The sequence below is a fragment of the Candoia aspera genome, chromosome 4, assembly GCF_035149785.1.
Source record: "Candoia aspera isolate rCanAsp1 chromosome 4, rCanAsp1.hap2, whole genome shotgun sequence".
NCBI classification, from domain to species: domain Eukaryota; kingdom Metazoa; phylum Chordata; class Lepidosauria; order Squamata; family Boidae; genus Candoia; species Candoia aspera.
Genome location: NC_086156.1, coordinates 35050414 through 35077368, shown reverse-complemented (window position 1 = coordinate 35077368; position 26955 = coordinate 35050414). Strand labels below are relative to the sequence as shown.

Below are 26955 nucleotides of genomic sequence, written 5' to 3'. Positions count from 1 at the left end.
GTATAGAGGTCCGCCACCTTTGGCTGCAAAGGATGTAGTCAATCTGGTTCCGGTGTTGTCCATCTGGGGAATTCCATGTATAAAGCCATCTCTTAGGTTGCTGGAAGAGAGTGTTTGTTATGCAGAGTGAGTTGTCTTGGCAAAATTCTATCAGCCTATGTCCTGCTTCCTTTTGTTCACCCAGGCCATGCTTACCTGTAATTCCAGGTGTCATTTGACTGCCCACCTTAGCATTCCAGTCTCCCGTGATGAAAATAACATCTCTTTTAGGCGTGTTGTCCAGTAGGTGCTGCAGATCCTCATAGAACTGCTCTACTTCAGCTTCTTCAGCATCTGTGGTTGGGGCGTATATTTGGATCACTGTGACGTTAGATGGCTTTCCCTGAATTCGAATTGAGATCATTCTATCGTTTTTTGGATTGTATCCAAGCACTGCTTTAGCCACTTTACTATTAATTATGAAGGCTACTCCATTTCTTCTGTGGTCCTCTTGTCCACAGTGGTAGATCTGGTGGTCATTTGATGTGAAGTGGCCCATTCCAGTCCATTTCAGTTCGCTGATGCCCAAAATGTCTATCTTTAATCTTGACATCTCACCAATAACCACATCCAATTTGCCCTGGCTCATAGATCTTACATTCCAGGTTCCAATGGTGTGTTGATCCTTAGAACATCGGATTCGCCGTTCACCACCAGCACCGTCGGCCGCTAGCCGTCCTTTCGGCTTTGAGCTAGCTGCGTCATCATGTCTGGGGCTAGTTGAACTCATCCTCTGTTCCTCCCCAGTAGCATTTTGACCATCTTCCGACCTGGGGGTCTCATCTTCCGATGGTATACCGACATATCTCTGGTTGTACTGATCCATTTAGTTTTCACGGCAAGAATGCTGGGGTGGCTTGCCATTACGTTCCCCAGGGATCGCATGTAGTCTCTCCTCTCTGTCATGACCTTCCCGTCTTGGGTGGCCCTTCACGGTTTAGCTCATGGCATCATTGAGGTGCTCAAGCTCCAGCACCACGACAAGGTAACGATCCTTTGCTGAAGTTTATGTAATAGGTTACATTAATATTTTATAGTTGTATGTAAAAATTGCAGTTCGTATAGAAAATCTTTGACTCGCTTTTTTTCCCCTGCAGTGCCTCAGCTGCAGGAGACGAAAGAAAGCGTTTTAAAAGACTGCACAAATATAGGAATGAAAGAGTTTTAAACATTTTCTAAAAAGCTTTCTAGTATTGGGTATTTTCTCCGTTTTCTTGCCGCTGTATTGCTTAGCTGTCTCCGACAGCTGGCATGGACAACAATTGCCATAATACCTACGGCTGGGACTGATGGGAATTGTAATTCAATCCAGCTTGAGGTGGAAGGTTTGCATTCGATCAGCACAAATTCGTACCAAGGATTTTACATAACTAAGAAGACCCAGCACAGAAAACCTGCTTTAACATTCCTGAAAAAAGCGCTGCTTATCATGGGATAGGGAGGAACCGCGACAGGTCACCGACTGGAGGGCGTCTGGTTTGATTGGAGGTTGGCTGCCAATCGAAAACGGCAGTTGGTTGCTTTGGTTGTCACTCCTCTTTCTCCGCCTCCTTCCGTGCTCGGCCGCAGCCAGTGGAGCCAAGCGAAGCGAGCGGAGAAGGTGGTGGCGTCTTACTGGAGGTCGCGGAGCGGAGGCGGGCGAGCAGCATGGCAGCGGCGTTAATGCTCCGAGTCTCCCTTAGTTTGTTGCACAGGCAAGGGAAAGTCTGTGCAGACAGGCTCGCTCGGGGTAAGGCGATTCGAGTTCGCGCCATTGGGCGAGAGGCGTAAACTGGTTCGCGGCGTCTTGTATGAGGGTCCAAAAGGTGCTCGGCCCTCCAGGAGGACAGTCGTGTTGCAGCTGTTAACCCCTTTCCCTGTCACCTCGGAGTAGCTGGGGTTCCTACCCCGTGGCCAAACTTACCAGCCCCTGAGTGTGCAGATACCTGTCTGGGCAGGAATTGGATCGCTGTAAGGAAAGGGACATGTCAGGGAATAGAGGGCAGGGGGTGTGCTTCTCCAAACCTGGCTGCGTTCAAATCCTCATCCGAAGTATAGCTTGGCACGCGCGGTGGTGTTGAGTAATGCCTTCAGAAAAGTTGGGCTTTGCACTCTTACCAAGTGTTTGCATATCTATTTAAGCGACGCCAATTGTTAAATTTATATGGGAATAATATCTGACTTTTTGGGTACTAAAGGGCTGTTTGTCTAAAGCTAGAGGTAGTGCTGAAGCAGGTCACAAAAGTTTGTGTGACATCTGTGTCCTAAAGTATCAGCTTAAAAGTAGCTATGATTTATGCTCATACTTGCTTTCCCCATATCATAGTTTTCTTTCCTAAGAAGGAAATGAGATTTTGATTAATTGATGTGAGTCCAGGCATTTTTTCTGTGTAAAACATTGTGTGGGTTGGACTGTACATGTTAATCATTTATGTAAAAGCAAGTATCAGCTTGTGGATTTCTTCAACACAAATAAGTTCTGTGGCAGAATCTTACATATATTCACAAAGGAATAGTCCTTACTGAGTTTAATCTTTCTTGCTCCCAGGTGAGTCTGCAGTGAATTTAAAAGCAGTGCCCTGGAGCACAATTCTGTATTTGTTTACTCGAGATTTGTGTGTGTGTGCACGTGTGTGTGTGTGTGTTTAATAGAACATACTCCTAATGATTACAACCTTATAGTAGAACCCTACACTTATCCATTCAAAAGTCAGTCCCATTGAGTTCAGTGAGGCATATTCTCAAAGGGAGATAAAGACTTCAGCTTTTGTCTTTCATCATTAAATGGACAATTGTAATTGAATGTTCTATTTATGGCTGTTTTAATTGGGTGATTATTACACTAATATCAGTATAAAACACTTATCTGTCTAAAGACAGTATAAAGACATATCTGTCTTTAATCTATTCTCACTGTACAGTACAGTAAACACCCATTCTCTTGGTTATGAAGCTTTATACTAGTATTTCTCAACCTTGGCAACTTTAAGAAGGGTGGACTGCAACTCCCAGAATTCTCCAGCCAGCATGGCTGGCTGGGGAATTCTAGGAGTTGTAGTCTACCCATCTTAAAGTTGCCAAGGTTGAGAAACACTGCTTTATACACTTTAAATTTGGACAACAATCAGCAAAAGCCAGCCCTATATAGATTAACTTCTTCTATAGTAGGAAATGCTATTACTCCCCAAAACCTGATGGTTCTTAATATTGTACTCCAGATGATTTTTAAGTAAGTTTAAGTAAAGCAATTGGCTTTATTTGCTTACAATAAAGTAAATTTATTTTCCGTAGAAATTTTGTAGAGTGAAAAAGAGACTATCTCCTTGATTCAAATGTCACCTGTGATACAGAATCACATGTTGCTTTGGGCAAGGCATATCTCTTTTATAACTTGCGAAAACAAAGAAGAATGGGAATAATATTTACAGATTTTTGTAAGGGTTATCTGGAAATCTACATGAAGCACTGCAAAATTGTTATACAAGTGCGTTTTCTAATGTTTTGCTTTAATTATCCAGATGCATCAATGTCCTTGTCAAACTAGCATATAGCATAGTTTAGTGTAACGTACAACTGAGAAAAAAAACTCTTTACAAAATTATTAGACTGCTTAAAGTAAATTCTAATCTCATATTTGCCTTAAGCTATTCATACCTTTTATGGCTCCAAATACTGGAATCCTAAATATAATTGCTGATAAATTGGCCCGACTACACACATCAGACTTCCTTCTGAATAAACAAAGGGACAGAGTGCTAAACTCCCAAGAAGTATTGCTCTTTACTATGACGTTTTCTTGCAGACCTCGCTGGTACAGTAAATTTCTGCTCTTTGCTGAGTACTTCAGTACTTTTTTCTATTGTAAAATAATTCTGTAACTATCAATTATCTCTATTTATCAGGCCCTCAAAATAAAAATCATTACCATAATATATTATTTCCATACATAGCAATAAAATAAATAATCAATTTTCTTGTTTTAAAATAATTGAAAATGCTATCCTTATTCTGTTTAATATATAACTCTCACTAAGCATGTTGGCTTTTTGTTTTACTAAGATTAATTTTTCATTTTTCTTTTGATTGAAATCAATTCATGTTTATATATTTGTTTAAAAAGATGGTTCATCTTTTGAATCTGTTGCTGTATTTTTTTTTTAATGAGAAAGCTGTTGCATATGTATTTTCTTTTACCAGAATCCCAGACACTGGAAACTGCGCCCAAGTCTGAGACAGTGCACAATGCAGCTCCTGTCAGCTTTAATAATGCAACCATCTGTTGGGTAAATTGGTACAAGTGTACCTACTTATGTAGCCTGCTTTTTATACATACACATCTCTGGATTGGGACCAGACTGCAGATTTAAAGGATCTACTCAGTTTCCCCAGTCACCCTAGAATTGTAAGATCTACCATTCTGACCCATTAAAAAATAGTGTCTAGATCAGTATTTCTCAACCTCAGCAACTTCAAGATGTGTGGATTTCAACTCCCATGCTGGCTAGGGAATTCTGGGAGTTGAAGGCCATACATCTTGAAGTTTATGAGCTTGAGAAACACTGGTCTAGATACCAGACTTAATGAACAGGGTACCTCTGAGCATGGGTTCAGTGATGGTATTTATTTTCAGTGTCAGAACTGGACTAGCAACCTTTTTATCCTCCAAGCACTCAAGGTTTACTTAAAGGATTTTTCTTTTTTATTGGCCTAATTTATCATGGTGAAGCCTTTTTCATTTGTATTATTTATGGCACTAACGATACTATGTAGAAAGCGTGTTGAGAAAAAGCTTAAAATCATAGTTTCTAAAAAACATCAAGTACAACCAATTTGTCAAGGAATACTTCCTAAATGCTTTATCACTGCCGGGTCTGCAGTGTTTTTACTTAGATAACTTGCTGAGCCTGAATGGTACGGTAACTATCTCCTCAGTAAACTTTATTGATTCCTAGTATTAGTCATCTTTTACCTAGTATTAGTCATCTTGTACCTAGTATTAGTCATCTTTTAAAAATGTTTCTCATGGTTTTTTTTCTTCAGAGGAAACAGCAGTAAAAAATATCCAAGCTCTGGTATTCATTTAGAAAAGGATATTGTTGTTGCATAACAGGACCAAATTAACTCTGTTTTCATGTATGCATAGTGTAAAAATAGGGAAGTTTTTTATAGTTAAGATTGTGTTCTCTCAGAGCTGGTATCTCAAGAGCTACGTATGCAAGATAGAAGTTGGTGATATGCAAGGTCCATACCAAAAGTAGGCAGTGTCAAAGTTGGTTGTAGGTCACTTGCTTTACCTTTATCTTCCATTCTTTCCCTTTGTCATGAAAATTTTCTCTTTGGGTTCAGCAACTCTATTTAGGGAGAAAGGTAGACAACAGAACTGCTAAGCGTACTTCCTAGTTTTTTGAAGATGCAGGCAACAGTAAATTGTAAAGGTAGTCTTTACATTAGAGATCCTACTTTCCAAAGAACAGCATGCTTGGTGTTAGATGCTTGATCTCTGCCTAATACCAAAGTAATTCCTCTTCCAGACATGAATCTCTTTAGCAAATTTTTTAGGAAGAAAGGGATAGGGTTAACTAGAATTTTGGCAACTGAACTATACCCCATCTATAGCTAATATAGCCCAAAGTATATTAGGGTGGATCTTTTTTTATTGCCTTTCTGTGAATTGGCAAACTGGTGGGATTCTTCACTGATAATGGAGCTTATGGGTGGTTTTATAGAAGCATCTCAATCCTTATCAATCTGGAAATTGACCATTATGAATGGAATATAACTGGATTTTAGTTGTACTTGTGACACTTGCTAAAATGTCTCAACTGATCGTTACCCTTCTTAATGTTAGCAGGAAATACTGCATGTGGCATGAATATGACTGAAGCAGGTAACCTATTCTATACTTTATCTTACTTTAAAAAAAAAAGTCTTGATTGGCCAAAATCATGGCAGGCTGTAGAGATCAATAACTTTGGATCTATCTAGTAATAGACATATGGAAGATTGGCATTTGGAATATTGTGATTTAAAATAAAAGAGGACTAAATGGTAAAGAGCATGATTTAACGAATAAAAAGAAAGAGAAATAGATACGTTGGGTGTGAAACTAAGAGAAATGGTAAGGATTAAAGTATTCAGATCCTGTGGACCAGATGTATAGTGAATGGTCCACAAGATAATTAATGGTGAGAAGCTAGAGCAAGTAGATGAATGTGTTTATCTTGTAGATGTTTACTAAATGTTTACTAAAAGTGGAAGACTGGATATAGAAATTTTAAGAAGGGCAAATGTGGACTGCTGTAATATTTGCTAAAAGAAGCAAAAATACCTTTGTATAAGCAGGGCATCCTTCTGCCTATTTTTCTATATAGAAATGAGAGTTAAGTATGTCAGAAGAAATATAAAAGTAAGTTGAATGCAGTAAGAATAGGTTACTTAAGAGACAGGATACGAAATGAACGGGCCCTCAATGAATGTGATTCATTTTTGTGAATACAAAAATGAGTGGCCAGTACAAAAGAAGTACATGGAGATTGTCTTATGGTCTTATAGAGGATGAATAAGGATCAGATAGCAAAACAAATATGTGAAGGAAGAGCAAATGGATCAAAAAGAAGGGGAAGTCCAAGGAAGCTGTAGATGGATGGAGTTGATGAGATTTTCAAAAAGAGAGACTTACAGAACAAAAGGCAGTGTATGAGACCATATATAGATATGGTGGAAGTTAGGATAATATGAGAGGATATAGAGGTATGGGGAAGTATATTGAATAGTGTTAGTGTAAACTAGTAGCTTTTCCTTTTTATTAGAATATCTTGTATCTTTAATATCTTTTGCATACTATTTTTTTTTACTCCTTTCCTGTGCTTTCCATAATGTTGCTTACCCCCAGAGGGAACAATTGATTATTGAGGAGGGGCATTTTTTTTTCCTAAGTCTTGTCTTCCCACAAAGAAGCTACAAGTTGGAACCACAGATGCTGTATACTTCTCTCGATTCACAGGCCAGCCATTTTTTGCCCCTGGCATGATTGGTCATGGTTAAATTATAATTTTTTAATGAAACCCTGGCTTCTGAAAGTTTCTCCACTTATTAGTGGAGTTGAGTTCATTTCTTTTTTCTCTGGAAGACATCTATAATATACAACAAAGTACAGATAGCATTATGTTACTTTACTTCTTTTGTTCACATCCAAGTGTCTCTTCTCATGGACATCTACTTAAATAGTCTGCTAAATATCACAGGATAATTTTCAGACTGTTGGGCAAAGGAATCAAATCACACTATGGTAAGAATTTTCCATTATGCTTCCTAAAAGTCATCTTTAGATCCAGAAAATTTGCCATGTGATAGGGTTTGCAGTCATCCCAGTTTCCGGTAGACAGCTGTTACTGCCTTGAATTACAGCTGTTGGCAGCTGGGTGAATATGCAAACAAGAAAAGGAAGGAAGGAAACTTTGTATGGAATCGGAATCTTCTTTATTAACTTTCTTTTTACAATTGAGTATTTGTTCCTTGCTTTGTAACCAAACACAGTGAATAACTGGGTGAATCTGAACTTTAGTAGAACCAAAACAAACAGCAACACTTTAGACTCCTTTGTAATTAAGATGAAAAAGCAGCAACAGATTAAACCGAGTCATACCTTTCATCATTATTTTTGTTTAAAAAATTATTCAGAATTAAAGGAATGGTGCAAATAATATTCTAAGCTGATTTTGAGTTCATAAAGATAAGGCACTACTCAAAGGACTCCATAGGGTTTCCCCCAGCTGATTTATGCGGCTTTGAAAATTGCAGCAGTAAAACAGTGACTTTTAACAGTGCAGTTTTTGATAAAAAATAATTTAAAAATCAAAAACAATAGAAGTGTGTAAAGGTGCTTCCTTTGCCATAACCATCTCAAGCACAAAATAGGGCAAAGTTTCAGCCATACAATTCCATCATTTCAGTGTTCCATTCAACCTTGGGAAGAAGAACAAGGTAGTACAACGAGGGCCAAAAAGTTGCCTTTTCCAATACATTTTGTGATTGTGATTTCTGTAAAGTTGCTGTTATGTGCCGTCTTCCTATATAGTTTCATCACATGTATGCTATTTTACTGATTGCAGTTTGTAAACTAGGTAGCAGCAATTAGTCCAACTTGGCTGATCTCAAAAAAATAAGTAGGATTAGATCTGCTTAGTACAATTCATCACTTTTTATAATTCTATTTTTTATTTTATTATATATGTTCTTTATTTTTAGATCCTATTATACTCATTGTTTTCCTGTTATGTATGTAACAGTTCTACTATTCGATATTTTACTGTATCTGACCTTATGGCTGTAATAAATTGATGTGTTATGATTTGATAGTACTTGTATGGCAGATCACTATGAAATACCAAGGTTATAGGATAGAATGGGAAATAAAATAAAAAAATCCTAGCTAATGACAAGCAACTTCCATACCAGTGTTGTGAGAAAACTGCATGGTCATGTCTGTGTAGGCAAGAACAAGCTGGAACCAAAGGAGATTTTTTATCTTTAGGAGCCTTCTGTAGATATTTTTAATTTACATTTTTCTTTTTTAAAAGATAGGAAACCATTTTTGTTGTCAAAGGGTTTTGTACTGGTTTGGATTCCACCCAGTAGATTTAATTCTTGCATCTTCTTAGTATCATCTGCTCTCCATTATCTGTTATGACTGTGGAATGCTTTGGATTCAATTAAAAATGGTGCTTTGGAGTTCCAATAATCCTGGGAAAACACACAGCTGCTTCAAAACATGGAGATATATGCTACCCCATGGTAGTCTGAAACACCTTTTTTTAACTGAATCTTAAGTCATTGTGTAAGCTATATTATTTTTGACGTGGGCATCTGATGTAGATGGGTTAGAGATACCATGCAGTCAATTGAGTGGTGCACTGAAATTCAGTGTTGATGAATAAGTTGCTGCTTCATTTTTGTTATACATTACTTAATAAAGTGAACAGTGGAAGCTTCCACTATTGCCAATTCTCTTATCTGTCCTGAAGTATATTATACTGCACTACTTCAGTTTATACTAAGTGAAGATATGCAACTAGCAGGAAAAAAATATAAGAAATTTACTATTTGGTTTGATGTAAGATTACAAAACCTTTTTCACTGAAACATTTGCATTTCAATTAGTGTCTTCTAGGGCAATGGCTTCCAAAACTCCAGTTGGATTCATTGGTTTGGGAAACATGGGAAATCCAATGGCGAAAAACCTTGTAAAACATGGTTACCCCATTATCGCATGTGATATATTTCCAGAAGCATGTAAAGAATTTCAAGAGCTGGGTACACAGGTATAATAACATTTACTGCTAAATAAATAAGGTGAAGTGTGTGGCTGTGAAATTCCTTTAATCCTTTGTGGTGATCAATATTACTATTTTTTTTAAAATCACCCTTTATTTAGAACAGGATCACCAATATAAGGAGAGTCATTGATGTGATGATGGAAAGAGGCCCCCAAAGAACCCATTTATCCTTTTTTCCCAATTTCTTACTGTATTGACAGATGCAAATGAGACACTAATGGAACTGGAAGCTTTTGTGTACCTTGACAATCCTCATTCTGCTTTTTCTCTTCCTAAGATGAATATCCAGAGGATAGTTGTCATAGTCTATTTGATCTGATCTCTTACCTGGCACCATTTTTTTCTATAGCCATAAGGAGCCAGCTACCATATGAGCACCTATCACAGTAGAATGGTATGAAAGCTACAGCTACAATAATATGGCATCAAATAATAAAAGGAAGCACTGGTGTGTGGCTTGTGTACAGGCGGCAATATTTGTTTCTTAAACTGCTTTAATTTTATTTTAGGGTTTATATGGCAGTTTCTGTGAGCTTCCCATTCCAAAATAGTTTGGGGGCCAGAGCTTGCCCACCTTAAGCTGGAAAACTGTAAATACTCATTCCATATGGATGATGTTAGTAGTGAGCCTTATTTGAAAATGTGTTGTGTGTGTATTGGGATGAAAATATGGGATGAAGTGCTGTAAAACATGGCCAACTAGAAAGACACAATGTAAAGTATGACAATACTATTTTAAAGAGAGAGAATGATGAAAAATCTACAAGTCTGCTCCACTTCTACTCACTCTTGTGTTCTAAAGACTTTAATTGGCAGACAGTATATATCCTTATGTCTTGCTTTAAATGCCATAGGAAACCTTGTATCTGAAAACACAACACGATCAAACCATAGCTTGATATAATCATATTGCAAGTTCCTTAAAAGACCGTTGCACAGGTCTATGTCAAAGTGTCTTCTAATAGCTATATGATGAAGAATTAAGAAACATAATCTTGATGACAAATTACTTCCAAAGTAGTAGTCCTAAAACATGTCTTTTGAGTACAACCCCCTTTTTTGGTAAACTTTCAGAGAATTTTTCTTCTCTTGGGAAGCTTTTCATGTGAAGCTCAATCTATGTCAGTGTTGTTTTGCCATGTGTCTTGTGTGAAACTAAAGTGTAATCCAACTATATTCCAGGGTTCGTTTTTGCCTTCTCACAACTCTTGTTTTTCTGAATCACTAGTTTTTCTTTTGAAGTCTTTCTTTAAAAACATTCTTTTTTTTAAAAAGGTAACTGATTCTCCAGCAGATGTAGCGGAAAAAGCTGATAGGATTATTACAATGCTTCCATCTAATCCTAATGCAATAGAAGTTTACATAGGTACCAATGGAATTCTCAAGTAAGATTCCCCCTTTTTTTCTTTACATTCATTTTCTGTTTGTATTTTTACTGAATGTTACTAAATGCATGCAGCAGTTCAACAATTTCTCTAGGCAAATAATACTTTGCTGTGGTTGTATCGAGCTAGCAGCATGGAAAAGGGTGCATGTTTCATTGCACACAGTCAGTTGGACTGAAGGTACATGTTAATTATTGTTAAGCTCTAAATGCAAAATTTTTAATATCCTTACAGTTTTCTAGAGCAACTTGAATCTAGATATTTATGCCCTACAAGTCCCAGCATACCTCATCAGTGACTATGCTGGTTCGGACCCTTGGGATTGTAGTTAGTAATACCTAGAAGTGTTGTGTTATGTTTCTTACTACATTTGTATCCTACTTTCCTCTGAGAACTCAGACTGACATACATAGAAGTCATCCTTAATTTTATCTGCACTATAAGAATTCTGTGGGAAAGTTTGGGGTGAGAGAGAGAGTGGCTGAAAGTCATAGAAAACTGTGCATTTGAGTACTCATCCTTGTCCAGTTCCAACATTTTCATCACTGGCTCTCCCACATATTCATCTCCCATTTATTCTTTCCTGATGGAACTCAAAGAGAAAATTGCTAATAATTATGTTTTTAAAAGTACCAAGAAAATAACTAAGCAGTGCATATTTTTATAAGCTGCAGGTGATTTACTGTTGTGAATTTATGAAATCAGAATCAAAAATCCCACTCTTGAAAAGTTCAAGAAGTTGGGTTGAATATTGTGACTTCTGGAACTAAACTCTATGAGCAGATTGTAGCAGCACAAAAGAAGTAATGTTAATTCTCTGCATTTTACCTAATGTGAGTATACTTCTGGTTTTTTGTTTTTTTGGTCTTCATTTGCTTCAGGAAAGTGAAGAAAGGTTCTTTATTAATAGATTCCAGTACTATTGATCCTGAAGTTTCAAAAGAGCTAGCTAAAGAAGCTGAAAAAATGGGAGCTGTTTTTATGGATGCCCCTGTTTCTGGTGGTAAGTCTTTCTCATTTTTTCTAATAGCATCATTTTGGATATTTGCATGCTATGTTAGATGTGCTCTTTGTGGTGAGGTGTACAGCCTGATAAATATGCACATTCATATTTTATCTTTCCAGTCTGAAAACTTACTCATCTCCCTAGTTTGCTATTTTTTTAAAGTCCACGTGAAAATTCTACATACTGTATATATTACAGGTAGTTCTTGAGTTACCACCATTCCTTTGAGTTATGACCATTCATTCAGTGACCGTTCGAAGTTATAACAGCACTGAACAAAGGGACTTACTACCAGTACTTGAAGTTCCTGCCATTGCAGCGTCCCCGTGGTCAAGTGATTGCCATTTGCAACCTTCCCTGCTGGCTTTTCACAAGCAAAGTCAATGGGGAAGCCAGCAAGGAAGGTCACAAGTTGCTCGGGTAAGTCTCCCCCCACCTTTCTTCACCCACATGCACTCACACTTCTTGGGTTACGATGACAACCGGGACTGCCTGGATTGCCTTTGCTAAGCGATATGGTCACTTGACCTCGCGCTTTACAACTGCATCACTTAGCTATGGCAATCCCGGTCCCAACTGCAGTTGTAACTTGAGGACGGCCTGTAATATATCTTTTGAATACAGATTTTACAAACATAAAAAGCCATAAAGTACAAGTTGTATATTACTGCCCAAATACTTTTTTTTTGTTTTTTGCATTACAAAGTTCTGAGGAAGTATGCATGTATTATGATTAGGGTGAATCACTAGGCCTATACCAGTGTTTCTCAGTGTCAGCCATTTTAAGGTGTATGGACTTCAACTCTCAGAATTCCCCAGCCAGCATTCTGGAATTGAAATCCATTGCTGAGGTTGAGAAACATTGGCCTATATCATATATTCTCATTTTTTTTCTAACAAGGGGTGTAGGGTTAAATATACTAAATGTACATTGATTTTATCAAGAGTTAAACGTTTTAATGTTTTTATTTAATCAATTTATTTGCACACCTGTACCCACTAGCCAGACATAAGATGAAAGAAAATGCATTGCTTTAAACATCCTTCATCTTTTTAATTTTTATTCCTACTGAGTATCCCATGTGAAGGCAAGTAAAAGTAATAGTTCAGTTATTCATTTTTTTGGAAGTTCTGAATCTTAGGTTTGGTGAAACAAAACAGTTCAGACTTTGGTGTAAGGTTTGTATGAATATTGTGAATTTTTAGCTATGACTTGGAACCTCATTTTGAAATATCTGCATCCATCTATAGGTTAAGGTATGAAATTCAGCATTTGTGGGAGAAAATGGGTAGAAACCAAATATTAAGGCTTATCGTTGAAGGTGTTTGTTTATTTGCAATTATTTGTACACTGCCTACTTTGTTGCAAACAAGTGACTCTGTATACAAGGCTAAGAAGATTTATGGGTGAGGTGAACTGTTCCCAAGGTGAATCTATATCACCTGCCCAATGTAACATTCAGTGTCTTTCTAAAGGAGGAACTGTTGTAGCAAGGTAATACCAGTGAAGCAAATATAAAGTGAAAAGTTGAGATAAAATTAAGGGAAGAGTTGACTGATGTTAGTTCCCTCAGATACACCTTTATGTGTGAAGGTTGGTTTGAGATACTAGTAGAGTTTAGTTTTTATGTAAGCATTGAGATGTGTGATGTAAACATTGAGAGCTCTGCCAATGTTCTCAGGTTTTTTCCCCCCTCAGAATGAAGGAAAAGGAATATCACCTAACTCTGCCTAATTCTATTGCTGGAAGGTTGTTTAATTTGTTTGTGTGAGAGAGGCATATGGTACAGTATCTGTTGTCTTGGTTTGTTATGCTTAAAGTGTGTGAACTTTAAAACAGAATATTTGTGCTGAATGAAGAAAATTTAAAAATTAATGAGAAAGGCAATATGAAATAAATTAGTTTTAAAAGCTCCCTTTTTCATAGTATTTAGTTAATGGGAAACTATATATACTTTTTCAGAAGATTTTGGAACAATCTCTGTGACTTTTGATCCAGATAAAATGTAGTTTCTTATCATGTGCTACCATAGCTGTTCATGTGATGCAAATATTAAAGAGATTAGTATTATATATATTACAGTGTTTTGGTTTTTTTGCCTTTCAATCATGTCCGATTCTTAGCAACTGCCTGGACAGGTCCCTGCAGTTTTCCTGGCAAGACTTCAGAAGTGGTTTGCCGTTGCCTGCTTCCTAGGGCTGAGAGAGAGTGATTGGCCCAAGGTCATCCAGCTGGCTTTGTGCCAAAGGCAGGACTAGAATTCACAATCTTTTGGTTTCTACTCTGATGCCTTAACCACTACACCAAACTGACCCTATTTGTTATGTTAAATTATACTAATTCCCAGGGTAGCCATGTCCCAAGTGAGATGGATACTAACTTCTTCTGATGGAAACAGCTTGAAAGTGATACACCATTTTTCCAGTGGAACTATAAAGAGAAAGAACTCCTGTTCATGTAACCAAGTTCAACTTTTTTTCTTTGATAAATCAAGGGTTTGTTATCAGTACATGGAACTCTAATGTCCTCTGATACAAAACCATTTTCTAACCATTGGTTATTCACAAATAACTATTTTTTACTGAATTTTGGCTCTCACTGATGAGAGTTGACATCCTTGCTAATGTTTACTTGTAATGGTTGTTATTGAAGTGTGGCTATTGAATAATTCTAAACAGTGCTTGAAACTACACTGATCTGAAAAGAAGTTATCTCAGAATTGCAGGTTTTATATTAGGTTTGAGCAAGCTTCCAGAGATTGGCCATTGCATTTATTGTTTTGCAGAGTCCAAGGGCCACAGAGTTGGTGTGAAGATGCAGTGTGGAAGAGGGACTGATCTTTGCTTCTCCTGAGTTTTCAGAGACATTTAAACAAGTTTCATAGTTGTGATTTTTGATAATTGAAGTTAGCTGGGGACAAGGAGCCACACAAAATAGAGCTGCATGTGGAACTGGAGACAGAGATTGCTCCCCCCACCTCCCAGTTATACAGTGTCCCTGATTCTGAATAGCAAGTTGATCTTAATGGTTTGAACTCTACAGAGGCTGTCTATAAGTTCACCAAATAGCACATTAGAAGATACTATATCTATAAATTAATTGGTTCAATTAAGATAAAATTAATTGCATTTTCCACATTTTCCTGCATATCTCAGTTTTGTACAAATGAATATGAAATCTTTTTTTTTATTAGATGCTTTTGTGTTCATTATGTGAGACAGCTTCGTAAGTTTTGAAACGTTTTCTTGGACATTGTGCATAAAAGAGAGAGCCTAGAATGTCAGTATTTTATAGCAGGGTTCCTCAACCTTGGCAACTCTAAGCTGTGTAGACTTCAACTCCCAGAATTCCCCAGCCAGCTTTGCTGTTTTATAGGAACTTCCTCCTCCCTCCTTTTAATTTTCACATCCAGGACCCAAAGACCTACATAGACAAGGGCAGGAAGGTTATGTTCCTCCAGCAGATCATTTGCTTACTGAGGTGAAATGAAATGTAGGTTTTGCCATGGCAAAATATACCACTTTTTGGAATACAAGTTCCACCATACAGAGATTTGGAGACTCTTGGAGCAGAAAAAGTTGTGCATCCCTGGTTTTGACAGTAATCAAATGTACTAGTTTAGAAGAGATTCCAGAATTTAAAGATGATAATTTTTAACCATTGAAAGTAAAACTCTTTCAGGAGTGGAGATATACGTGTCTTTTGACCTCTAGGTGAAAGTTCATGAAAACGGGGAGAGAAAGGGGAAGGAAGGACGGAAGGAAGGAACGAACGAATAAGCTATAACTGGATTAGAAAAGATGCTACTGGATTCTGGCTTTTTGAATTTGGGTTAAAACCAGAGCCAGAGCAAGAATGAACCAAGAAATATAAATCGATGCAGGTTTTGATGGGATAGTTGCTGGCCCATCGATCAACTATAATAATGAAACAACAACATATAAAAAAGAATCCCTTTTTCCTGAATTAGAACTAATTTAAATTCCATTTCATCACTCTCAGGCATTTTATATAATGTTAAGTACAGTAAAATCCAATCTACATTGATTATGTGCCATCAAGTTATTGTTGATCTTAGCGACCACGTACATATTCTCCATCCAATCTACATATGTGTGGTTTAAAAAGACTAACCAGGGCTTTTGTTTCAACTTTTTAAAAAGCACCTTATCCACATACTTTTCTTAATCCCTTTTGATTAAGATGATAATGATCAGTACCTTCCATCATTTACTTTTGAATAAGCAGCAGATATATGCAGGCATAGGTCCTCTGAATTCCTCCCTGCTGCATGGATTAAGTTGCCTTCCAATTATATCTCTGTAAGAAGAGAAACTGGAATGTATTATGTTAATTTATTGACCCTGCAGTGACAAGTGTAAACTAAGAATGAAGAAAGTGGCCTTGGAGCACATACGTTTCTTTGTACAAACCATGTTACTCACGTGGCATTTGCAACAGTTGCTAAGGTCAAAAGTAAAGCATCCTTTTTGGAATGTGGGGAGGTTGTGAGCATGTACATTTCTGTACGATTTTTTTTCCACAACGGAGAAACTAATGGGTTGAATGGAGCCATTTTTACTAACCTACATAAATGGTTCTTAGAAGATTTGAAACAGGCAGTAGAGCTTGTAAAGACTGCTTATTTTTATAAACTTGAACACTCATGACTTGCCTGCTAAAAAAAAAGAACTGAAACCTGTTTACAGACTTCATTTCAGAGCCACCATTAAGTCTGTGCTTGTCTTTTAAAAATGCAAACATGAGCTCCTAGTCTTTCTATTTACTGAATCAGAACTCTACTGTTTCTACTAGCACTACATCTAATTTATGATGTGACTATAAAAACTAAAATTATTTATATGTTGGCATAAAAAGGCACCACTGTAGTTAAGAGTCTGTTGCCATTTCCATTATAAACCTTCCCTTGGAGAAGTTTATAAGTTGGCATTTTTTTCCTTTGCTTCAAGTTCTAGGCATGCTGTTTCCAAGCATAACTGTAGGTTTTGTTTTGTTTCAGAATTTCATTTCAATAAGCTTGGGTCACTCCTATGTTTGAGACAAGTCTTGCTGATTTAATTTGCATGGATTATATTTGATTATCTCTTGTAGTTAACTAAAATAATTGTAGTATGGAGAATGTTTTCTCTTCTTTGAATTACAATATGGCAAAGGTATTTGTGTAATTACTTTTTGTGAGAAAAGATTTCAGCCTAACATTCCCATTTTTCTGGATAAATCTTTAAGCCAGGAAAACGTATTTAATAAGATTGGTGTTTTGTTTTTAAAAATCCAGGGTCTGCAAAGTAAAATAAATACTTTAAAGTTTCTCACTTTTAATTTCTAATACTGTATCGTAAATATTGATAGATATAACTCACATAAATCAGAGCTCTTTGGAGTCCTCAGTCATTTTTAGAATGTAAAAGGGTGGTTTTGCATTAGGCTTACGATTTACTTGCCCCTAGTTTAAGTTATCCATTAGGGTTCTTGAATATAACGGAATCCAAGCTTTTCTGTAAGGATAGAATTTAGTGCTTGGCAGAAAGCATAGGGTTCTCTGACCACCAATTAACCAAGTAAGGCTCTATATTTATTAGAGAAAAGGTCTGGGTAAGAAAAAGGAGCTTCTGTGCCTCTTTTTCTCAGCAAATCCCTTCACATCCATTTTGCATATTGCAGCAAGCTGATCTTTAAGAAATTATCCTTTTTCAGCTACTGTAGTAGATATAGTTATTTTTAGGTGTTTAAATTCTAAACTGTTTCTTCTACATGTAAAGGCTTATATGCATTATCACTTTTTCATGCTGCAACTTGCACACGCGCACACACACACACACACACATAGGGTGTGTGTATGTATACACACTCACTGTCATGAGTAAGGATAGCGAGCAGGGGGCTCCCATCCAGACTGTCAAGCGCATGCACTGATGAATTGTTCAGCCATTCAAAGAGACACAGATCGGGACCGCCTTAACCCTTGGGGGTTATATGTCTGGGTTTTTCCCACGCTGCTTCAGTTTGTTAGGATTCCTGTTAAATACTAGCAATAAATATTAGAGACCAGTTCATTGTCTCAGTGTGTTTCCTGGTTGTTAGGACACTCACTCACTCATTCATTCATTCATTCAGTTTTTGATTAAATTGCTGGCTGAATTGGTTTAATTATATTATTGACCGTGTGGAAATTTCTGGAGTGGGCCATGATGATAAAGGCTACAATCATATATCCACCTAACCAGTGGAAAAAAAATCTCATGATATATTAAATACACAGATGCAGTTGCCTAGATAAAAGTATGGAAGCTTAATCAGCCTCCCATTCCCCTTGTTTAAGGTAAAGGTAAAGGTTTCCCTTGACGTAAAGTCCAGTCGAGTCCGACTCTAGGGGGCGGTGCTCATCTCCATTTCTAAGCCTTAGAGCCGGCGTTGTCATAGACACTTCCGGGTCATGTGGCCAGCATGACGACTCGGAACGCCGTTACCTTCCCGCCGAAGCGGTACCTATTGATCTACTCACATTTGCATGTTTTCGAACTGCTAGGTGAGCAGGAGCTGGGATTAACAGCGGGAGCTCACCCCGCCGCGCGGTTTCGAACCGCCGACCTTCCGATCGACAGCTCAGCGGTTTAACCCGCAGCGCCACCGCGTCCCCTTGTTTAGCACGCTCTATTTGAGTTTGTGGATTTTAGAATGGTGAATGGAGATGTTTCCTTTAATCATTCCCCCATTAAGGAGCAGTTAACTTTTTAAAATAAGGGATATGGAGCTTTATACCCTGTATGTGCTTTTTATTTTTTAAAAATACTTTTTATTACAGAGTTTTACAATACTAAAAGAGAATACAAACTGAAATCAGAAAAAAAAGAAAAAATGGAAAGAAATACAAAGTTCAAAAAAGAGAAAGGAAAGAAGAGAAAAAGAAAAAAGAACATTTAAAGAGGCAACTCCTGATCTTCCTTGCAAAAAGTACAGGCAAATTAATAGTTCTCCGCCCCCTATGAAATCACATACATGGTTCACTTCTTCCCATAGCCCCCCTATCCATTCATAAATCCAAAAATCGTTACCAATTCTGTCCAAATGTCAGCAAAAAATCCATAAAGGGTTTCCAAAATTTTATTAAAATATTCTTATTTTAGCCCTGATCAAACAAATCAACTTTATATTCCTTTCTGTTGCTTCTGACAATCTTAATTTTTAATTCATCAAGTTGCTGTCGTATGGTTGAATCTCCATTCAAATTTTCTTTCTCCCATCTCAATGATTTCTTCAAGGTTTTCGAAACCCTTTTTTGTAAATCCAAAAATAAGTCCTTGCCCAGGTACTTCTTCATCTCTTGGTTTGTCATTTGTATTTCTACTCTGTCATCTCTGTCTCATAATCCTCAATCTCTTTATTTTCCGGTATTTCTCCATCAGCTAGGAATTCAACCTGTCTGTCCATAAATTCTTCTATATTGTTGTCTGTCACATCTTTCACTTCTTTATAATCTTCAAAAAATACATTTACAGGTACAGAGATTATTGCTGTCAAATTAGTTATAATCCTGTATGTGCTTTTTATAAATAGGGCTCAGCAATCCTTTTTCCATTCAAGACATACAACTAGAAAATACCAAATTTACTTTTTGTTAGTCTTCAACCTCAGTGGGCGTGTGACAGTGAGAGCCAGTCTGGCCTACTGGTTCAGGTGCTGGGCTAGAAACCAGGAGACTGAGAGTTCTAGTCCCGCCTTAGGCATGGAAGCCAACTGGGTGATCTCGGGCCAGTCACTCGGTCTCAGCCCAACCCACCTCACAGGGCTGTTGTTGTGGGGAAAATAGGAGGAGGAAGGAGTATTAGGTATGTTTGCCGCCCTGAGTTGTTTATTTTTTTAAAAAGCGAGATAAAAAATAAAATATAAATGAATAAAATAAAGTAATAGAATCATACATCTGGAAGGGCCAATCATACATCTGGAAGCCCCTTTGAATCCAACACCCAGCTTAGTGCAAAAATCAGCAAAGATAGCTCATCTCTTCTCTAGGTAATTGGTTTCCACCGCCAAACTGCTCCTACTGTTGGAATTCTCTTTACTTTCTTTCTGTAACATACAAATGACCAGAAACAAATGAAAACAAAACAATGCACAAGCACACGTGCCTATGAAAGAAAGCTAAAAAAGAAACAAAACCCGAAAATAAACACACACATAAAGCCAAACCAACTATACCTACTATATATACTGGTATATACTGGGGTAGGGGAGTGCAGTGATAGCCTTGATAAAGGTATTCAAGAGTTGTTAGAAGAACTGCTAACAGAAAGTAAGTGACAGCGCAGTTCTGGGAGAGGAAGGGGAATGAGAAAGAGACTCAAAATAACCCCGCCTTGATTCTGTCTGTTGTAAGAGGGGCAGATGGAAGCCCCGGCAGGCTTCAGGGTTCTGTTCTTATGCCCACAGTAATAAAGTGTGCTCCTGTAGTCCTTGCAGGATCTCTTTCCTGACTGGCCTAGTTTGAAGAGCCGACAAGTGGTGATCCTGTTTTTAAACAATGACTGAAACCCTACCCATACAGAAGTTGGTTGATAGAGAGCCAATTCAAAGGCTGAAAGTAACTGCAGATCTTCAATCTGGAATTGTAAATCAGGAGGAGGAGTTTCTTTCCAACAAAATAAAGCCATATGTTTGGCTGTACTTCAAGCATAAAGTTCTTCCCTGATACGTGCCATGTTTTCAATATATACCTCAACATATTTTTATCTTTAAACTGTGTTCTTTTTGTACATTCATTGTAACAGTGGTTAGATATCCAAAATAAAGTTTTTTTTAATGTTCCATTAGAATCTGCTAAAATAAATACGTTATTCTATGTTCTGCGTTTTGGATCAATAGAAAAAATGTTTTTACCTCCAATCTTCGCTACTCAAGACTAAACATGCTCAGGTCCTTCAATCTGTCTCCATGGGACTTATTTTCCAGACCCCTAGTCATCCTAGCTGTCCTTTCAACTAGCTCCAGTTGTATGAATTCTCCTTAAATCATTGGTTTTCAGAACTGGACACAACATTTCAGATTGGAATCTGACCAGCGCAGAGTTTCCCTTGTCTTGGAAATTATATTTCTGTTGATGCAACTTAAAAGTTGCAATTCCCATTTTTTTTTCCAGTCACATGCTGCTGACTCATCATTCAGTTTGCGGTTAACTCTTATTCTAAGATCTTTTTCACAAGTACCATTTCCAAGTAATTTCTTACATTGTGCACTTGATGTGCTAAAGTAAAAGCTCTTTTTAAACTCTGTTAGATTGCATTCTATTCTTTTCAGCTCCTTTCTCTAACCTATTAAGATCGTTTTAAATTTTATTTCTATCTTCTAGAGTCTTCGGTGTTATTCTGACATGAGAATGTGAATATGAAATCTCACTAGCCAGATAACATTAATTTCATACCACTCCCAGTGATAGTCCAAAATAAGACAGTCCAAAATAAGTTCATTGTCTTATAACAAATGCAAGGTAACGTGATAAACTCATAGTATAGTGGAAATGCAAATGAAGGAATTTCTACCCATTTTCTTTAACATTAGCTTCTTTTGTGATTGAGTCCTTCTGCACAATGCTCTGAATTTATTAAATGAATGAATGGATACATTTTCAATTTGTTTTTTTAATAGAGAGGTGGGTATACTTTTATTTGTTCATAGTAGAAGAGATAAGACAAACTTAATATACTTATGTAACATGCTTATTTTTTATTCAAATGAAAATTTAAAAAATTATGACACCATTATTTAGACAGTCTGCAAAAGATCTGGCAGGATACATGTGGGATGCAGATTTGCCTACCTGCTCCAAATGTAAGGAAAAATAAGGGCTGAATAATTCTACATAATTCTACGTTGCCCTTGCTTGGACTTACTGTAAATAGAAGTATTATTGTGCTATTCATTACATTCAGAATTTGCATTTCACTTCAGTTTCAGAAAGCTTAAGTTTTATCCCATTGCCCTTTAAATCACTGATGATAGTTTTGTGAATCATCTCATCATAGAATAAATGATAGACAATGAAGTAATGGAGTGGAGAAAATGGTACATGTTGCACAAAAATGGTCAAAGAAATGCATTCTGAAAATATATTTTAGTAGAAATACTCCTTTGCAACTCCATGTTGTTGCATTCCTCTGGGGTCATTAGTTCCAAGAATACAGCTATCTAAACAGTGTGGGATTGTGTTTTATTGTCATTCTAGATTGCATAAAACTGAGTTCAAATCCAAGCTGAATATCTGGAGGTCAGTGAGAGTACAAGGAAGAGTGTCATTTGTCAGCCCAATCAGTACTCAGTTTGAGGCACTGCATGAATTCATCTGAATGTCTGAAGACTGTAGCTGCTGCAATTATGCATATTCCTTGTAGCCACTTCACCTAAAGGATCTTCTCCTCCCATAAACATCCACTTGATTTAATACCTTCTGTAGATGCCATTCTTTGAGTAGCCCATCCAGCTGAGCTGAGCTGAATGGCTAATAGAAAAAAAGGTTCATCAGTGTGCTGCCCCAGCTCTGAAAATATCTTTCTGGATAGTCTCAGAGGACACTTACTTTCAGGACACTTTTAGCACCAGGAGAATACCTTCCTGTTTTCCAAAGTCTTTTGCAGGTCGTCTTTGCTTAACAATTGGGACAGGAATTTCGGTCACTAAGTGAAGAGGTATCACATGACTGGACCTGACTTTATGACCATTTCTACTGTGGTCATTAAGTGAATTGTGGCGGTCATTAAGCGAATCAGTGGTTCCCTATTGATTTGGATTGTCAGAAGCTGGCTGGAAAGATCGCAAATTGTGATCGTGTGATCGCAGGACACTGCAACTGTTCATAAACATGAGCTGGTTGCCGAGCGCCCAAATCATGATCACGTGACTGCAGGGGTGGTGTGACATTGTAACTTGGAGGACAGGCTGTAAGTAACTTTTTTTAGGCCCATTGTATCTCCGAACTGTTGTTAAACAAATGGTTGTTAGGGGAGGACTACCTGTAGTTTTAAATTTATTAATTATTTCAGGGTTTTTTTAAAAAAGTACAACAAACAAACCAAACCTTTATTTATAATGTGCTGCTACATGGGGCACAGTCCAAACACCACTTAAAAATAAATAAAAACTAAACAGCAGTTAAAATTACACAGAAGCCATAAGATCAATATACGCTGTCATAACGTTATCTTTTCATGTCATTTGTGTTTTGATTTTTTTTTAACTTTAAACTTTACATTTTTAAAGTGTATTGTTTGATTACGAACAGCCCAGAAGATTTTGTTTGGGATAGTACATGCATGTCAGAAGTAAATAAATAAGAATAATTATTTCAAGCTGATGTATCTAGAGAAAAAAAATGTCCATTGTGTCAGCCTTGCCACAGCTTGGATGCCCGCCACATATGTAGTTCAATTTCCCAAATTCACCAGGCAACAAGGCCATACCTAAGTGTTCTGGGTTCAGATCTGCTCCTCTGGAGATACCTCAGTTCAAGGAAGGCTGATTTGTATAATTGTCCTGCCTTCTTCCTGTCCTGCCTTCTTCCAACACCTTACACACACCACTCACCCCAGAGTTGGGGGAAATCAGTGCTTTGAGAAACTTCACTTTTTGCAAGTAGAGATACCACCTACTCATAAGCATCTGTCTGGATCTTACATAATGTATTAATACAACATGGTTAAAAATACTGTTCAGAATATGGGGCCTGGGTAGATGTTAAATCCAATAACAAGCTCTGATACTTTCAGCTGTAAGTGAATGGGGAAATTGGACCTTTTATCTTTAGGAACAAATAGGAGCAGAAACCATGCAGTAATATTTTTAAACATGTTTCTCACACAACTACAATGGCAATAAGAGGGAACTTACAGCCTCCATCTACAACTACATCCTTACACTCCAAGGAGTGTCTTGCCATTAGATGTCAAGTGCAAAGAACATGTTCAGAGAATTATTTTTTTCCCCACTGTATATTCTGTTTTTAAATTGATTTAACTTAACAGCTGTGGAATTGGTTTAGATTTACAGTATAGAAAGACAGGATACATTTCCTAGTATTGAGAGGTGGCCTCAAATTCCACTGTTTAGTTAACCTAATCCTCCTCTGTAGTGAATTTTTTGAAGTAACAATTATGAAGTGGAAAAGTAATTTATCTGAAGGCACTTCTAAGTGGACTATTTATTCCACACACCTTTTGATTAAATTAAGTTATTTCTACTGTCTCATCTGGTATATTGCATGCATTGTTGCCATCTTAAGCTCTCAGAAAATTGAACTAATGTAATTCTTTTAGCAAAAAAAAAAAGAGGAAAAAATATAATTTACCATTAAGGTTCAGATCATTCGATTGTCTGCCAAATAGCTGGTGTAGCAACAGCAGGAAAATTGCAATTGAGACATCATTCACATTTCTGCAGGAAGATCTGGTATGTAAATCAAAATTCTTTTAAAAGCAGTAAAATCACACTGTAAATCTAGCATCAGCTCTCAACTTGCAACCTTTTCCAGATAATCAGAATAATTATTTGGCTTCAAGTATTTTAAAAGGTGATAGTTGGCTACCATTAACAAATTGTAACCCAGATCAGAAGAAAGTTGGCAAAGAAGTCAACCTAAATTTATACTACAGTGACTATTAACGGATAGCAATGGAGCTTTAACTCCTGTGACTATCTACCTAAAGCAGCATTCATCCACATGTACTGAAAGAATCTTCTGTTTGTGGAACTTGGTGCCTCAATTGCACCTGTAAGTTCTTTTTTGCACAGGCCTACCAAGCTCAGCAGACAGCTACTTTAATCTGAGGGCTGGTGCCAAAAATTCTTGCCTAGCATTGGACTCCTGAAATACTGTGTCATTTGTATATAGATTCACGATGAAAGTTACATCTTCTATCCCTCCAAAAAAGGGAATGGTTTTTTCCCTCCAATTCACTGTATAGTTCTTTGCTGTGGAATCTATGTGGCAGTGCCAGGGCTTTCTGAATATCTGGATATATATGCCTCTCCAACTGTTAATGCAATTATACAGAAGATAGTTAAGTAGCCATAGGATTGCAGTGATAAATAGCTTTATAAAGGTCAAAAGGAAAGAGGAAAGCCTTGGAGGTAGACAGTTTTTAAAAACCCTAACAGTATAGGACCTACTTCTAATATTGATTTGGGTTTTTGAATATGTAGACTTTAATTAACTGGGGAGGTGCACTTCCAGAAAGTATGCAACCCTATTCCTTAGCAGCTGTGAAAATGCTAAATCTAAACCCTTTTTCTGAATATCCAATAGGATTTTAGCTTCTTTCAAAAGATTCCATGTGTATAAGCGTCTTCTGCTGGTGGGAGGAAGGCTCTGGTGATTCTCTTCTTAATGGTACCAGTCGAAGTGAATGGACTTATGTGGCAATGGCTTAATGGACTTACGTGGCAATGGCTTAATGGACTTATGTGGCAATGGTAGAGGGTAGGAGAATGGGTGCTGCCACTGTAATTTCCCATAATGCCTCAGACTGGTACCACATTAGGCACATGGTAGGCAAGTAAAATGGAATTCAGATTCAACTGACAGATGTTTCTTGGAAATTAGGTTGGGGAAAATTATGAAGAGAGGCCCAGGCATTTCTTGGGCCCCCAGCAGCTACCCAGGGTTGCCTAGTCCTATCACTGCTGCAGCTATTGGATAAGAGAAGGAAGTGGTGCTTCAGATGTTCAGATGGAGTCTTATTTACTATCTTCACTGGATCAGACTGATATTCTTTAAGGTACTTAGGAGTGTTTGTGAGAAACACAATAGTCTAAGGAAGCTCATATATCCTATTTAATATTAGTTGTGGAAAACAAACTATATTTTTCGGGGCATTACTACATTTTCAAACTCTGTCCATTTCCAGATGCATGAATAAACCTTAGGGGAAAAGAATCAAAGTATTATAGCAGGCAGTGGAAACATTTGATTTGGAAATGGAAACATTTAACCAACCTCTGCTGTAAGCCATTGTGTATTTATACACTGTTGTAAATCAGTTAGATTCATTCACTGTTTCCAATGGATCGTGAATTTTATAGCTGATACAGCCCCAAGCCAAATTGAGAAGCATTTATCATCACGTTTTAAAACTCTAAATGACTTGTAATCAGGCAACTGAAGGATAATTTGTGCATTATATCTATCACCTTTTTTTCCTACTGGTTTTGTTTGATATTACTGTGTATGGTGATTTCAGTTATGTTAATTGCAAACTGCCTTGTACACTTTTGTATATAACAGAAAGGCGTGATATCAATATTTTCAGTCAGTATATAGTGAACTTCAAGGGAATAAAGTAGTTTTGATCCAATAATGCAAAATTTCACACCAACGTACAAAGGTAGTATTTTTCTAAGGAGATTAGGGCTTCCTCTGCCCCTATTTCTTTTTTAATTTTACCATCATAACAATCCTTTCAGGTAGGCTGGATTGAAAGGCAGGAATTTACACAAAACCACTCAGTGAGCCTTATGATGAGAAAGGTCTTTGAACCCAATTCTCTCCAGACCAAAATCTAACATTATGTCCACTGGAACTTGCTGGCCAAGGTTTTTATGGGTATCTACTACTAGAACTTCAGACTAGAAATGTTAAAGCTACACACTTCAACACTAACATTGGCCCAAAGAGATTATAAACCATTTTGAGCAAAATTTATTTAACCTATTAAAAAGTCAGCCTTAAACTGCAGTTAATTAGTTTACACTGTTACTTCACTTCAGCTGAGGAGTAAAATTCACTTGGTAAAAGGAACTATATCAGGTGAGTTGACTGTTTCCCATATGGAATTTTAAGATGATGAGTTTAAATTTCCTCTTAAAACTGAAGGCAATAAATACTGTTGGTCAAAGCCATTAAACCCAAAAGCTGGGAATTCTCCAGTTCTTAACTTAAATTGTTTGTTTATCAGCTGGCGCCTAGTCTGGAGTCAAGAGCTGGAGATTTCTATCTGTGACAGAACTTTGAAACCCTTGCAGGACACTTTCATTTTAAGTTAAGGTAACTTGAGTTTATAGCTTTGGCTTTAAAGATTACTAATGATTTACTCGTTTCCTTACCATTTAACCAGAGTGGACTTTTTTTCCCAGGAAGGGATCTGTGTTTATTTAGGGTCTTTGTCTGCAAAGGGATTAAAAGGCAGCCCACCAGCATTGTGAACTTGA

At 37.2% G+C, this 26955-nt stretch overlaps 1 protein-coding gene across 1 annotated transcript in view; it reads left to right on the top strand.

Moving 5' to 3' along the window:
* The first annotated feature begins 1604 nt into the window (after positions 1 to 1604).
* Positions 1605 to 26955, top strand: part of HIBADH (3-hydroxyisobutyrate dehydrogenase) — an 83488-nt gene continuing 58137 nt past the window's right edge. Inside the window, exons 1-4 of the mRNA XM_063303813.1 lie at positions 1605 to 1768; positions 9178 to 9338; positions 10629 to 10738; positions 11620 to 11741. Of these exons, the coding sequence (XP_063159883.1) occupies positions 1687 to 1768; positions 9178 to 9338; positions 10629 to 10738; positions 11620 to 11741 (475 nt within the window). The 5' untranslated portion in view covers positions 1605 to 1686. The remainder of the gene's footprint in view (positions 1769 to 9177; positions 9339 to 10628; positions 10739 to 11619; positions 11742 to 26955) is intronic.